Source organism: Echinops telfairi, unplaced genomic scaffold (assembly GCF_000313985.2).
Source record: "Echinops telfairi isolate 266 unplaced genomic scaffold, ASM31398v2 ScPeMD7_7458;HRSCAF=8496, whole genome shotgun sequence".
In the NCBI taxonomy this organism is placed as follows: domain Eukaryota; kingdom Metazoa; phylum Chordata; class Mammalia; order Afrosoricida; family Tenrecidae; genus Echinops; species Echinops telfairi.
Window position 1 is genome coordinate 11,835,657 of NW_022111358.1, and position 16,529 is coordinate 11,852,185.

At 38.3% G+C, this 16,529-nt stretch overlaps 1 protein-coding gene across 9 annotated transcripts in view; it reads left to right on the forward strand.

The window, feature by feature from the left end:
• ACACA (acetyl-CoA carboxylase alpha) overlaps nt 1–16,529 on the forward strand; it is a 332,267-nt gene that overhangs the window by 154,466 nt on the left and 161,272 nt on the right. For 8 of the 9 annotated variants that reach the window (XM_045299999.1, XM_045299998.1, XM_045300000.1 and 5 more), the window contains 6 exons: nt 455–561; nt 3,776–3,886; nt 9,586–9,795; nt 13,445–13,615; nt 14,779–14,940; nt 16,007–16,170. In XM_045299999.1, the coding sequence (XP_045155934.1) occupies nt 455–561; nt 3,776–3,886; nt 9,586–9,795; nt 13,445–13,615; nt 14,779–14,940; nt 16,007–16,170 (925 nt within the window). Of the gene's footprint in view, nt 1–454; nt 562–3,775; nt 3,887–7,445; nt 7,549–9,585; nt 9,796–13,444; nt 13,616–14,778; nt 14,941–16,006; nt 16,171–16,529 lie in introns of those variants that run through there. The other variant, XM_045300005.1, reaches the window with a different exon arrangement.

A 16,529-nucleotide genomic window follows, 5' to 3' on the forward strand; every position in this document is an offset into this window, starting at 1 on the left:
CTCCCTTCACCCACATTTCTGTTATTTGTCCATTTCAAGGGGCGGGGTGACGGCAGCTATATATCCAACCTTGTGATGGATTCTCCTTTCTCCCCCTTTCCCCTCCCGAAACATCCCCCTACCCTCATGATATCCCTACCCCCACTACTGTTACTGACGGTTTATCTGGCCTGAATTCCATGTGTCTAGAGCTCTTATCTGTACCAATGTGTGTTCTCTGGTCTATTCAGATTTGTAAGGTAGAACTGGGTCATGGTAGTGGGCGGCGTGGGTAGGGGAAGCATTCAGGAACTAGAGGAATGATGTTTGTTTTGTTGGTGCTATACAGCACCTGGTGCTAATCATCCCTTCCTTATAACTTTTCTGTTGGGGGATAGCCAATTGTATACAGATGGGGCTTTGGGTCTCCACTCTAATCCCCCTCGTTCGCATCAATATAGTTGTTTCATTGCAGGCCTTTGTGTGGACTGGCAGGAAAATGATTTTTCGAAGCGTATCTTAAATGTCCCTCAGGAACTATATGAAAAAGGTTATGTGAAGGATGTAGATGATGGGCTGAAGGTAAGTGACTAACTGGACTGAGTGATACCTTTCCACTATAATGACAAATAGAGGAATTTGGACCCAGGTTCATGATATACCTATGATCACTTGAGGCTTGTAAGACCAATGGAGGGGTATTTTTAAAGTAACCTTTGAAGTAAGCTGATCATCTGGACAGACCAACATTTCTCCCGTGATTCAAGCAGACTTTTTGGGGGCATCATTTTATTTTATTTATTTTTAAAAATAATTTTAATGGGGGCTCATATAACTCTTATCACAATCCATACATATATCCATTGTGTCAAGCACATTTGTATATTTGTTTCCCTCATCCTCAAAACTTTTCTTTCTGCTTCAGCCCTTGATATCAGCTTCTCATTTTTCCCCCTCCCTCCCTGCTCCCCAATCCCTCATGAGCCCTTGATAATTTATAAATTATTATTATTTTGTCACATCTTACACTGTCCAACGTCTCCCTTCGCCCACGTTTCTGTTGTCCATCCCCCAGGGGGAGGAGGTTATATGTAGATCCTTGCAATCGGTTCCCCCTTTCTACTCCCCCTTCCCTCCAAAAGCAGGCTTTTTAAGGGGTATTGATTACTGTTTCTGCTTCTCTCTGCTAACTTACTGTGTGAAGGAGTCTAATAAACCCCACACCTTTTCCCCCCAACTTAAGTTCAGAACCAAGGAGTTAAGCAGATAGAGAAGAAAATGTTAGTGTTATTATGTTTACTTACGTTGCTGAAAGTGTTCTTCAGCTTATTTTATGGCCAAGAGCTGCCAAAGAACATATGTTTTGCAGTGGGCTGATTTCAAAGGAGAAGAGAGTGACCTCTGGACACATCCACGTCCTGCTTCCAAGTTCACCAACCACATAATTCTCTTTTCTCTCTTGAAAAGTAGCGACAGAGCAGAGGGGCTGAAAATGTTAGTCCAATTATTGTCCATCCATGTAGAAATCTGAACTGAGACAAGAGGGGACCCTTTCCCCAATGTTACCCTGTCTTTCCTTTATTGTTATCTGAAGTTGATTCCTCTCTTACCAACTTGATAATGAAAGAGGCTATTTTTGAAGAACACACTGTGTTTAACTTGTATGTACATGTTCTAGATATTCTTATTATTAAAAATTGAGTTGCAGGTGTAATATTCTATTTGATATATTTTGCAAAAGAATAGACAACTCTTTTTCCAAAAGTAATTATTTTACATATTGCTGAAAATTGTAATTTTTTTCTTGGTTATGTGTCTAAAGCATAGTATTCTGTTAGATAATTTGGAAAGCCAGAAAAGAGATTATAAAAATTCCTGCAAACCTGCCACCCAGAAACAATGCCCAATGATATGCATATATCTTTTCCAGTCTTCTTTGAATATATAGATCCATATAGTAATTACAACCTATATTAGTAGTCTTTGAATTATAATCATTGTGCTAAAATAAGATTGGGGACTTACAGTATATATTATCTGATAATCATACATTCCCCAGTTAATAACACATATGGGTATCCCCCAGGTCATGAATTTCCCAGGTATGTTTAGTGTTAGCTTGTGGCTGGAGTCTTCACATGTAAAAGACTGCATATATAATCATATGTAAATATGACTTCTTATTTGCTGTCTCCTGTGCGCTGTGACCTAAGCCGTCTCCACATTTGCAGCACTTGTTTCTTTGACAGTTTGTTACCCAATGATCCAATTCATCTTGCTTCCTCTGTTTATATGAGCTTAGGAAAAAAGAAAGTATGTTATTAAAAGAGGGAATTATTAGTGAAAAGTAGTCATTTTTACTGAGGCAATTGAAAATGTGAAATATCCTTTTTCTAGTGACACATTTTCTGGAATATTTTGATAAAAGTATTACTTGGTTATTTTAAAAATTAGTTCTTTTCCCCAGCTTTTTTTTCTTTAATAATATAATTTGAATATATTCCATATTATTAATTATGAAAGCTATTTAGTTACATCGGTCTGTCTTGATGTGAAGAAGTTCTGGTAGTATAGTGGGCTATGTGTTGGACTGCTAACTACAAGGCCAGCAGTTTGAACTCACCAGCGGCTCTTCAAGAGAAGCATGAGGCTTTCTGCTCCCGTAAAAATGGGCATTCTTGTGGCTGCAGCCGTACTCTGTGCCCCATGGGGTTGTTGTGAGTTGGAATCAACTCAATAGCAGTGGCTTTGAGTTTGGTTGATTTTTTTCGTGAGGATTGTGATTTGAATAGTTTTCTGCTTGATTGGTCCTGTAATTTTTGAATTTTTTATGGTTATCAACAGATCATTATATAAGAATGTAAATGTGAAAAGGCATGAGCATGTGTTGAAAGTTAGTTTTCTAATTAGATTTTATATCTGATAAAAACTTGAGTGGAAAAATTTCTAGATATTTGAAAATTTCTGTTTTTAAGTCTCCTGTTGAACAAGATTATACTGAGACTATCAGCTTGTGAACTATTTGTCTTTATTTTTAATGAAAAAATATGAGTAGCATATGAATATCTTCATATTATAGGAAAGAAACTTTAACCATAAGAACCACATACTGATCTTTATGTATTATAAAATTAATTTTCTTACAAATACTTGGAGGGTTTTTGATAAGAAACATTACCTGTGGAAAGTAGAAAAGTGTCATTATAATACAATTTAAAAAAATAAATGTTAATATCAGGTTAGTGTTTATAATGAACGATGCTGCTGCTATAAGTTTTACCATATTTTATAACTCGGAAATTGATTTTGACTTGGAAAGTTTTTTTCACTGTAATAATTTAGAGAAAGTTACATATAAATGAAATTTTAAAAAGAGCCAAATATTGTTAAAGAGCAAGTTTCCATCTCTCCATCTTCATTTTATGGATAAATACTGGTCTAGACTCTTCTAGTTTTTGTTCTTTATATTTCTGTATGTGAGTATATGCCTGCATATATAATCATATGTAAATATGTCTCTTTTATTTTATTTTGACACCTGTATATGATTACTTAGATTCAACCTTATGCAATTGCTAATACCTAAACATTTTTTGGCCTATTCAGTGCTGATTTCTTTTATTTTGATCTAATTCTATAAATACATTTCTTTTTCAAGTAATAGTGTATCTTTGAAGATCTTTCTGTTTGACTCTATATAGAGACCTACTGGATGACTGCCTTTTTAAAGGGGGAAATGGTTGTTTTCTCCTTGTCTTCTAATACTAAGATCTCCCATTTTCCTCTTTCTTCTTAGGCAGCAGAAGAAGTTGGCTATCCAGTAATGATCAAGGCTTCCGAAGGAGGGGGAGGGAAGGGAATCAGAAAAGTCAACTGTGCAGATGACTTCTCTAACCTCTTCAGACAGGTAGAGTTTATCAGAGAGAAGACTTAACGTATTATAATTTAAATGTTCAGAACCATAGCTACATGTATCTTTTCTAGATACAGTGATACCTTTCGTGCAAGCTTCTACTTGCTTATTATCAAGGAAAATAAGTTAGATTTCTCTTCCACTTTAAAGTGTTTTCAATTAGTTAATTTAAGCAGTAATGTAATTCTAGCAAATAAAAATGCCCAGTTGCTGAGATAATGCTTTCCAATTTGGTGTATGTGTTTGTAGAATTTCATACTGGCAAAGGAGAATTGATATATTTATGTATTTGTTTCTTTTTATAATGGCCACTGTTATGCCATTATAAAGTGTGAGTATGGTTAGCCTCAGATCTGGCTGTTTGGGCTTGGGCCAGACTCAGTCTCTGGTTGATTTTGGTTTGTTTTAGCTCCTATTGGCTGTACCACTCTGAATTTCTGCCATGTGTCTCATGTACCCTGCTAGCTTATAAGTACCCTTGCCTGTGCCTGTGCTGCCTGGCCACCACACCTTGGCATTGAAACCTGGTAGCAGACCCATATTATATGAGATTAAAGGTGGCTCAGAAAAACAAAGTTAAAACTTGTTCTTGCTCTGTGACCTTACCCTTTGTAGGGAAGTTTATGCGATCATACGATTGATTGGCTGTGATGGTGAACAAGGAAATTATCTCTTTTCAGAATCATGAAACAGACAGGGATAATTGAAACAGGAGTCTTTTTATGCCCTGCCCTCAGTATTACTCTTACATATCTGACTCAACCCTCCTACTGGCACCCAGGAAAAGGAAAATTTAGACATTGGTCTGGCCATTTCACTCCCATCTTTCCACTTTTTCATCAGTTACTTTTATTTGCACATACACATCCTCCCCCTGCTTTTTTTTTAAACATTGTACAGCAAGATTCTTCATTGTCATGGACTATAAGAGAAATTCTATGAACTGGATCTTTCTTGATATATCCTTTTTAAAAGAGATAAAGGTATTGCCTTGATGGATTTTCTTTTGAAGGTCAGACACATTAATTTTTCTCTGTAGTAATCCTTATCTTATATGAAGTAGATCAATTTCTCATATGGTTTAGAAAAAAGATATTTTACTTTCAGAAGCAAAAGGTATATTTTTTCTTTTATTGACTCCTTTAGACATTTGAAAACTACTTATCACTATGGAATAAAATAATTGAAGAGTCTAGAACACTAAGAAAATTCCATGTCAAAGTTAAAGTTCCTAGATGCGAACTAGGTAACCGAAGCTAATCCTCCCATTGAGGTCAGCTAGGACAAAAATGAAACAATTCCCTTTCAGAGAACTGAAAAGCTTGTTAGAGCGTTCATCGATGTAGGGGAACAAAAATTAGTCTTCAGTGCTTGCTAAAGAGGGGGAACCCTGGAAAACCAACTACCCTTTAGGTTGTGATCTTGAAGGGCTATACCTCAAGATGAACTGGAAATAGACCTGCCTTCACAGAGACTGAAGTTCAGATTTAAAATACTCAAAAGTATTTTAGGATTTCTTAATCCCCTAGTCTAGCCACCTGCCAGGACTAAAATGCATATCATCTCCAGAGAAGCAAAATACCCAGAACCTCAAATTCTCTTTATCGATTTTTTTATATACAGCATCAAACATCCAGTTAAAAATATAAAGTTACCCAATTGAAAACCAAGGAAAGAAAAATACTGTAGAAATAGACTCAAATAAGATCTCAATCATGGAACTATTACACAATAAATTTAGTGCTATTGTACCTAATATAGTCAAGAAAATAAAATACAAGATTGAGATTATTGGCAAAATTAGAAATCATAGAGAAGCAGCAAATTGAAATTCCAGTACTGATAAAGAATGCAATAGCTACATTAAAATCAATGAAGAGGTGTAATAGCATATTAGATATAGTTGAAGAGAGAATTAGTAACTGGGCGATAGATTTGAAGCAAATCCAGATTGAAGCTTCAAGACAAAGCACGAAAAATACAGAGAAAAGCACATGGGAGCTTATTTAGAAAGATGACCATATTAACTCCTCCCATCTGTATTTGTATTTGTACAGCCTTTTCTAGTTTGATTTGCTGCTCACCTTCTACCAAGAAGTAAAGTCTCTCTCTTTTTTTTCCTATCACTCGAATTGCAGCTGACCATAGGAGTTATTTTGACTGATAAAATGTGGCAGAAATGCTGTTAAAGATCTGAAAGTAAGACCGCAGTGGTCTTGTACTCTTGGAATGAGCCCTAAGACTGTTATATAAAGAACTCAGTCTAGAGCCCTATTATTGGAGATAGAGAAGCCACTTGATCTCAGCTGAGGCCTTCTAGACCTGAGAGATGACAACCAGCACCCAAAGACATCCAACCCCAGGCTGCCGCTGTGTGGGTGACTCCAGGCAGGAGCAGCAGAACTGTCTAAACCCTGCCCAAATTGCAGAGTCACAGAATTATGTGTACTAGGGATGGTTGGTAGCATAAGCCACTAAGGAATGGTGAACAGCTTGTTAAATTGGAGGTTGGAGAGGTAGTGAGGAAATTGATTTTGGAGTCTGGAAGGGAAAAAGGCTACCCATATTCTGGTGGGGGGAAAAAGTTGCCTGAGGTAATTTGGAAGATAGAAGATGTTTTTAATCAATATGTGGCTCGAATCAAGGAAATCTCTAGATAAAGCTTTACATCTGTTGAAGACTTTTAGTTGTGTGTGATAAGGAACTACAAAAGTGACATGTGCTAAAGATGAAAATGTGTAGTTTACATGCAGAATTTAGAGGAAGTATAAAGGACACAAAACTTTCTGGGTTTGAAAACACAACTCTCTCCAGCTGGCAAAAGATTTTGAAATAAGAAATGACCTCAGATGAAAAGTCAAATCAAGAGTGTCTATAAGATACTTGAAGGCCTCACGAACAGTTAAGGCAGTACCAGACTTTTTCAGCTAGACAAAAGGGCATTTAATGATCTTAAGTTTGTTGACTTATAGCAGACTGACAATAAAGTATAGAAAAATCTGATTGGAAAATAGTTACAGATGTATATTGGGGGCAAGGACTGAATCCTAATATATTTCCTAGGAACCAGTGATGTTTTAAAGACTTATATTGATGAATGCACCATGAATGTGGACTAATGCTGTTGTCATAATGAAAAATGGCTTCTGGCCCTCCAGCTTTCTATGGGCAGGAAGCAGGCTGTGAGAAAGCTATTCAGCTGAAAATGTGATTATTTCTAATAAAATGATTTCTCAGAGCGTGGAGCCAGGAGCCCCAAAGACAGAGCTAAGAGTAGTGGAGACCTTTGGATCTAGAGTATCACAACCAGGGCGCAGGGTCAGTCCCTAATAAAAAAAATCTAAAAAGAAATCCTGCCTCCGGAAACATGTACTATCTGGATTGCAGAGTTGTTATGAACCAGTGATTTGAATGCACCACCCATATCTCTCCTCTTTGAACAAGAATATGTATTTCAGCTATCATCTCCCTCTCACCATTATATGTTGAGAGTATTGGGGGAAGATAACTTGTGTTTTTAGTTCCCAGGTCTTTGCACCAGGAGACACTTCACCTGTGGAGTTGTAACCAAGGAGCTGCATTTGTTTCTGGACTCAGAAAATGGACGCCAAGCTTGATGCCTTACTTGGATAAGACTTTGGGGGTCTTGGGAGGGGGTGAGTCTATTTTGCATGTGGGAGGTATGTGAATTATTGTGGCCAGGGGGTGGACCATAGTCGATTGTTTTACAGATGGCCACAATAACTCCTCCACCCCTGTATGTACACTCCATTGCAATGTGACTGCTGTTCCTTCCACGATGAAGGGAGTCCTGCCCCACTTCTTGAATATTAGCTTGCCTTGTGGCTTGCTTAGGTCATTAGACTGTGTCCCGGGTGACATCATAAAAGTTCCAAAGCATAGACCTCAAGAAGCTTTGCAGCTTCTACCCACACCCTCTGGAGTGCCACTGCAGAAACCTACTTAAGCTTGTGAAGGATGAGAGGCCACATGCAAGAGATGAGTTGTGCCAGTTGAGTCTTCCTAGGTCTGTCAACCAACAGTTAGCACAAAGCACCAGATTTATAAGTGAGACCGTCGTAGGCCATTCATCTGCATGCAAGCCACCAGATGATTGTATACATATAAGGGACCTCAGGCAAGTCCCGAAGAGCTATCCAGATGACTAGCACATTGGCATGAGCAACTGAAATTGTTTATGTCTTCAGCAAGCCATTGAGCTTTGAGGTGACTTGTTAACAGCAAAACAATATAAAAGCTATAGAACATCAAAGACGCAGGATACAGTGAAATGATCTTATTTATTTGGAGTCTCGGAGAATGGAGCTGAAGAATATTTGAAGAAATAACGAACTGGAACATTTGAAGAAATAATCACTTAAGAGTCTTCCGGAATTGACAAAAAACAGCACCAAAAACATCAAGAGAACCACATCTAAGCTTACCAAAGTGAAGTCGCCTCTTCCCAAACCTTTCCCCTTCTAACAAACAAAATTTTAAATGCAGCTGGAGAAGATTACTCTCGAAAGAATAACAGTTAAATTGATAACTAACATCTCACTAGAACAATGGAAGCCTGAAGACAGTCTATTGATTACTTTTAAATAATTGTTAGAGTAGAATTCTGTGACTACAGAATTTTATATAATTCTTTACTGAAGATGAGATTCCTTTGAAAACAATGAAGTATAACAATACAAGCAGTATATGTTATAAGTCAAGAAATAGTATCAAGTCTTTTAAAAAGTGGACATTTGCTTATAGTGAGTCTATGGCAGTATTTTGCTCTGTTGTGGAATTTGTGTGTGTGTGCATCTTTTCAAATATGTTGTTTACATTTGTAACACTGATTGTTCATGCATTTTTATAGTCTGTAATTAACACACCCACTCCTCATTTATTGACAATAATTAGGTTCTAAAGACCAAGTTATTATGCAGAAATGAAGGTTTGTTTATTTTTTTGTGTCCTTTCTGTTTTCAGACCACTTTGTGTAATTTTTTAAATTTAGAAAATATGATCATAGATAAAATAACAGCTAAGATTTGTTGATGTGCTCATAACTGTTGAGCCAAGTTATGGATCATTTCTCAATGAAGAAAGGAGGCGTGGAGAAAACAAACCTGGATAAAGCCAGGCTGTGTGACTGGAGGACACATTTCACCCCCATTAGTGTTGGGTCTCAGAGCTTCCCTCCTTGAGTTGCCTCCAGGGCTCTACTCCCACTACTGTAAGCTCTGTGTTCAGGATCTTGTAGCATGCTCGGCCCTCTGGGCCAGGTTAGTCACTGAAGATCCACCTTCCTGCATAAGCACTGGGTGCTTGATTGGACACCCAGTCCCACCAACGCAAAGGTTTCACGTCCAGTTTGACTCACTTTGGGATGTTGAAATTTGCATTCCTTTCTTTCAAGCACCTCCTAGATGCATCTTTCCCTCTTCCTCCTGTCCCACCCACAACAAGTTGGAGCTACTCCAATTGAGAAGTAGATGTAAATTTTATACAACTAAGAATGTAATCTCTTAAATATAAAAGGGTATGTATGGGTTATATTTTACTCATTTTTGTATTTCTACTGATTGACATGGTTTCTGGCACTTTTAGGCAGCTGCCTGTTAAAATTGAAGCAGTGTATCAGAATAGCAAAAAGAATTGCCAATTACGAATATGTTTTATTTCTTTTTCTAATGTAGGTTCAAGCCGAAGTCCCAGGATCACCTATCTTTGTGATGAGACTAGCCAAACAATCTCGGCATCTGGAGGTGCAGATTCTAGCTGATCAATATGGCAATGCTATCTCTTTGTTTGGTCGTGACTGCTCAGTACAACGCAGGCATCAAAAGATTATTGAAGAGGCACCTGCTGCTATTGCTACTCCAGCAGTATTTGAACATATGGAACAGGTATTTCCTTTTCTGAATCTGGCTTGAATTTCTGGCAGTTCCCTGGTGTACTACTACTAGACAAAGCCCTCTCTGGGTCTGTGTTAGACATTTTTGATCAAAGGAGGACAGCATTTATTAAGTATAAAGTTCAGAGAATTCGGAAAGAAGGAGGAATGGAAACAAGGAGGAAGTAAGATAAAGGATGGTAGGCGGAAGGGACTGTGGGGAGCCCTGGTGCTGTAGTGGTTATGCATTGGGCTGCGATCTGCATGGCTGGCAGTTCAAAACTACCAGCATCTCTATGGGAGAAAGACTGTGCTTTCTACTCCATAAACAAGTTACAGTTTTGGAAAACCCACTGGGGGTCACTGTGAGTCAGCATTGACTCAACAGCAGTGAGTTTGGTTTGGCTTTTAAGAAGATTGCTGTGGATAAGTTAAAACAACATGTATGAATTGCTGAATGTAAAACTGGTTATCTGTTCTATAAACCTTCACCTAATTCATAAAGAAACTTTTTTAAGAGGAAGAAAAGTTATTTGCATTGACTAAGTTGTTTATCTTACAAAATTTGATCAAAAGATTATTGGCATCATTTCTGTAACAAAAGGTCATAGTTTTCCAGGCATCAGCCCTTCTTTGTTTCCAGCGCTCATAATTTCAGTGACAAACAATTATCAGTGCATCTTGGTTTCAACTGCACAAGTTGGCAGAAACCCTCAATGCTTGCTGCATAAATTCAGTAATAAGAAGGAATGGTAAGGCATGGATTGTGATGATTCCCTACCAGGGAGTGGAGTAATACCTCAGTTTGTTCTTCTGCTCTTAGTTCCTCTCTTTGGGAGTAAATCCCATGCCATTGTCCTTTGCTTTTTAGAGTTTTTCTTTCCTCTATTAGAAAAAACTTATTGTGAATTAACTGTGGATTTGCATATTAGATCATCATCTTTGCATTCAATAACCCAAGCAAGCTATCAGCCCTCCCCCTGGTTTACCCTATCCCTAACCACACCGTTGCCCCTCTAATTTCCCTCTTTGGGGACATTGTCTTACCCTTCACACAAGTTTATACCCACCTACTGTCTAATGTTTATTTTCCCTCCCCTTCTTTCTCTCCCACACCTGGGAACCACCAAAGTCTATTTCTAATGTTATATAAATCTTTTACGAGTTTATTTTTCATATCTGTGATCTCATGCAGTATTTGCCCTTTTCTGATTACTAACTTCACTCAGCATATTGTTTTCCAAATCTATCCTTGTCGTGAGGGGCTTCACAGTTTCATCTTTATTCTTTAGTACATTTTTGAATTCGTGTACCAAAGTGTTTTTATCCATTCTACAGATGGGAATTAATAGTTTCTTGATGTTGTGAATAGTGTTGGAATAAACATGGGTGCGAATATATCTGTTCCTGCTGGGTTTCTCATTTCTGTAGGGTATATACCAAGTCGTTTGATTTCTGGTTCATATGGTAATGAAGTTTTTTCCATGTTTAGTTTTCTCTGTGAATTGCACTTAGAAAGGAAACTTTCGTGGGCAGATCTGATTTCTGGTGCAAGATACAAATGTTATTGTAGTCATTGGTCATAGACTTTTGAATGTGGTCAACCTTATTGTAGGAGACAGTTTTGTGGTCAACCTTATTGTAGGAGACAGTTTTGTAGGAGACAGTTTACCAGAAATTTGGTTATGCAACAAGGAGGCCACCTGCTTTCTAGTCGAAGCTATCTGATCCCTTGCCATCCACTGCCTTGTTGCCCAATCAATTCTTCATAATTTTTAAACAGGATTCCGCCTATATCTCACTGCTATTTAGTCAATATGACTTATTGTGAGCTCTGTAGGTCATAGTAGAACTGCCCCTGTGGGTTTCTGAGGCTGTAAATGTTTGTTTTACTATGGAACGCTTCAGGAATTTGCATGTCATCCTTGTGCCCATGCTAATCCAATACAGTTCCAGTTTTAGTATATGTTCTGCCAAAGCGAGCACAAGACTGTAACTCTTGACGGGAGTAAAAAGCCCCGTCTTTCTCCCTTGAGGTGGCTGCTGATGTTTTCTAACTGCTGGCCTTGCAGTTAGCAGCCAGTGTAACCCCTAGGCCATCAGGGCTCCTCTTTTTTTAACCTATGTTGTTGGCAGGTGCCATCAAGTCATTTGTGACCCAGTGCACAACAGAAGGAAACACTGCGCAGTCCCACACCATTCTCACAATCATTCCTATGCTTGAGCCTTATCGTGTGACCCATAGTTATCAAATTTTTTAAATCATTTTATTTGGGCTCATACAACTCTTATCACAATCCATACACACATCAATTGTGTAAAGCACATTTGTACATCATTCTCAAAACATTTTCTCTCCACTTAAACCCGCGGCATTAGGTAGTTATTAAATTTTATCTTGGTTGAGGTTAGTTCTGTGGTAGAATTCTCACCTTTCCTGGTAAAGACCCAGATTTCTTTCTCAGCGAAGGTACCTCAAGCATAACTATCACCTGCCTGGAGGTTTACTTTGTTACTTTAATGCTGACCTGGTTTCAGCGGAGCTTCTAACTCACACAGACTAGAAAGAAAGGCCTGATACCCACTTCCCAAAAAATCAACCAATGAAACCTTATGGGCGCACACAGTCCGATCTCCAGGCAATTCTTGGTTCCTTTTGTGCATGAGTTTGCCATGAATCAGGGTGAGGTGGTGGTGGTGGGGTAGTAGGGTAGCTTGACTTTAGCTAACAACCGCATTCAGGTTTACTTGGTGTACCAAAGAGATTACAGTGAGTGAAATATGGGGGGGGGGTGGTGGTGGTGGTGTGTGTGTGTGTGTTATTCCAGAGTCTGATGTGAGCATTCCAGAGTTGGTGGGGTGTAGTTCTATTCCTTGAGGCTATCTTGAGATTCATGTTCTATCTTGATTTATCATACTCAGCATATTTCATTTGCATAGTTAAAACTGGCCTTCACTGACATGACCCTGTTCTATTTCATAGGGAGGGGAAAAGTCAAATATAGAGGACAAGCAATTTCCTTTTCAATACATGATTTAGGAGCCCTGCATATGTCAGGCGTTTGTTGACATCTAATAGGATAGCTAAAAGAGAGGCTGGAAAATCTAGTGTCTAGGTTGGCAGCTATATTCCTAGGATGAAGGGGAAAATCTTGGAAATATTAGGGCCTATCTGACAATAAAGTTGCCCTGGTAGTGGGTTACACATCGGGCAGGCAGCTAACTGAAAAGTCAGCAGTTCAAGTCCACATCGGAAATTGAGGTTGTTGTCTCCCATAAAGATTTGCCGTTTCAGAAACCCGATAGAACAGTTCGTTCTTTCCTGCAGGATAACCATGAGTCCGGATTGACTCGATGGCTATGGGCAGGAGACTGAAGAGTCAGCTGCCGTGTGTGTTTGCTTCGTTCACAATTGGTGTACTTGTTGTGATCCAAATAGAAAAATCCTCAGTTTCCCCCGAGCTTTTCATTGAGTTTGTCTTCTCTTGCCCGGGATCTTGTTATATAACAATTAGACAGCTTGAAATTCACTGTAGTAATATGAAAGTCTTTGATGGCTCCTACACACATTGAATAGTTAAATCAGAGAGTGACTATTGGTAAGCAATGGTCCAGCAGTGGAAAAGCTGAGATTCTAATTTTGCTTATGTTTCATCTTTGAGTGTGCCGTAAAACTTGCCAAAATGGTTGGTTATGTGAGTGCTGGCACTGTGGAATACCTCTATAGCCAGGATGGCAGCTTCTACTTTTTGGAACTGAACCCTCGGCTACAGGTGGAACACCCTTGTACAGAGATGGTGGCTGACGTCAACCTTCCTGCAGCACAACTCCAGGTGAGTCACCCTAATTTGAGCTCAAGGAGGAGTCTAGAAAATTTGGAATTTTAGCGATACTTGTAAAACTGGTTTAACCAATGTCTGATAAAAGAAAATTTCTGTTGAGCCTCAATTAATGTTCATTTATCATGTCCTATGTGCTTATTATGCACGTGTGGGTTGGTTATGCTGATGAGCAAACCTAAGGGAGGGGGATGTTTACACCAGATACACCTGATATAAACTCGTATTTTAGAAAGAAATTTTACAAAACGTATGCTTTATTTGTTTACTTATTGAAAACTTAAAACTTTCCTTCCTATTCCTCTTTGCTTGCATTCTACTTTGGAGGAATTCCATATCAAAGTGATTGTCAAAGTTTTTCTTGTAAGACTTTGGTATCCAAGGACTCAAGCAGAAAGAAAATGTTTTGAGAATGATGGGAACAAATGTACAAATGTGCTTGACACAGTGGATGGATGTATGGATTGTGATAAGAGTTGTACTAGCCCCCAATAAAATGATTAAAAAATATAAATTGGGATTTGGATTGGAATTGCATTATACTTATAGATTGCTTTTACATCCCATATTTGTTCTGTTCTTGCACCCCCCCTCTGACATGCACACATTTGTTTTTAGATTATGTAAAAAATTCTAGTTGTAAATTAATTTTATCCTTTCAACCCAGGAGAAAATTGTTACTGGAAACAGTAATAACTAATGATGGAATTTGGTATCATTTTGTATATAACATATTTCTTGTCTACATGGGGAATCTTCTCTGTATTACCAGTAAGGACTAAAGATTTACTTTCTTCACTGACTTGTAGGGACAAAAGATCATTATGACATAGAGAGAACTTTCTAGCTTTCTGAAACTACTAGATAGCCATGACACTGCCATTTCCCTTTGCTGTTTTAATTTTTATTCCTTGATAGAGAAATGACACCATGGTTTGGGGACTTTTTAGGAATGTCTTTCTGTTTCTCTGTAGTAACATGTATTTCAAGTAACTTGGAACTACTTGTTTGGTGACTGGTAGAACATGGACTGTAGGGATACAGTGCTTTAGGTGATAGATAATTAAATGAAAAATTGTAGGTAAACAGATAACTCACATTTTATAAGGAAAGTAACTGCGGAAAAGGAATGATATACATGTTTCATTACCTTTCAGATTGCCATGGGGATCCCTCTATATAGAATTAAGGATATTCGTATGATGTATGGGGTATCTCCCTGGGGTGATGCTCCCATTGATTTTGAAAATTCTGCTCATGTTCCCTGCCCAAGGGGCCATGTTATTGCAGCTCGGATCACTAGTGAGAATCCAGATGAGGTAAGTCATTACTTACAAAGTTTATGTGGGGAACTGATTATAAGGATCTACATAAAACCTCCTCTCTGGGGGACGGACAGCAGAAAAGTGGGTGAAGGGAGATGTCGGACATTGTAAGACAGGTGCCTTCAAACTACGGCCTGCGGGCCACATGTGGCCAACCAAGGACATTTATCCAGCCCGCCGGGTGTTTTTGCCCCATTTGTTTTTTACTTCAAAACAAGATATATGCAGTGTGCATAGGAATTTGCTCATAGTTTTTTTTTAAAACTATAGTCCAGCCTTCCAGCAGGTCTGAGGGACAGTGAACTGGCCCCCTGTTTAAAAAATTTGAGGACCCCTGGTGTAATACATGACAAAATAATAATTTATAAATTTTCAAGGGTTCATGAGGTAGGGAGGCGTGGGGAGGGAGGGGGCAAAAATGAGGACCTGATACCAAGGGTTTAAGTGGAGAGCAAATATTTTGAGAATAATGAGGGCAACAAATGTACAAATGTGCTTGACACAATGGATGTATGTATGGATTGTTAGAAGAGTTGTATTAGCCTCCAATAAAATGATTGGGGGGGGAAAAAAATTTGTCAGGCAGGTCTTGAATTTACAGAAAAAGCACCAGAGGTGGCTGCCTGGCACATCTCAGTCTCTGCCTGGCATAGCAGCAATACAGGAGATTTGTCTGGGGATATTGGGAATGACAGAATGGAGGACAGTCGGGTGGCCAGCCAGTGGAAGCCACTTGTGATATTTTCTGGTTCTTTTAAAATAAATGATAGAATCTCCACCCCCCAAAAAAAGAATGTCCTTTTTCCCCTTAGAGACTGAGGCCTTCCTTTGGGGAGGGAAATTTATAGAGGTTTTGATTGGAGCCGATAAGTAAGTGATTATTGCACCATTGGTCATGTATCACCATAAGATATTTATTGGGCTTACAGCTCTAAAGTTTTTATGACTTTTGAGCATCCTTTCTGCTTCTATGTGTGATTAACAGAGAACCTGAACAATTAATATATATAAATGTTCTCTTTACTAGAATTATAATCTCATATTCACCGTTCTTTAACAGGGTTTTAAGCCCAGCTCAGGAACAGTTCAGGAATTGAATTTCCGCAGCAATAAGAACGTTTGGGGTTATTTCAGCGTTGCTGCTGCAGGGGGACTGCATGAATTTGCTGATTCTCAATTCGGTCACTGTTTTTCCTGGGGAGAAAACAGAGAGGAAGCAATTTCGTGAGTATAAAAGCATTTGATTACATTTTTTACAAAATAAATTCATATTAGTATGAGCATGAGAATCACAACCATTTATCTGCTACAAAGTTAACAATATGCTACAAAAAGTACCTTATTGATGAAAATATTTTAAATTCATGTCTGCATTTATATTATACTATATTATGCAGGGATTGACAGATTTTTATCGGTTCTAATCTTTTTGAAATTGTTTTGTTTCAAGTACTTTCAATAAATTTATATAATTGATTTTTTTAAGGGTATCACATTTTTTCTTAGAAATACTACTGCAATTGGGTGGTGGAGAAGATTCTTTTTTTTTTTTTTAGTGAGAGTGAGTGAGTGAGTGGAGTGAG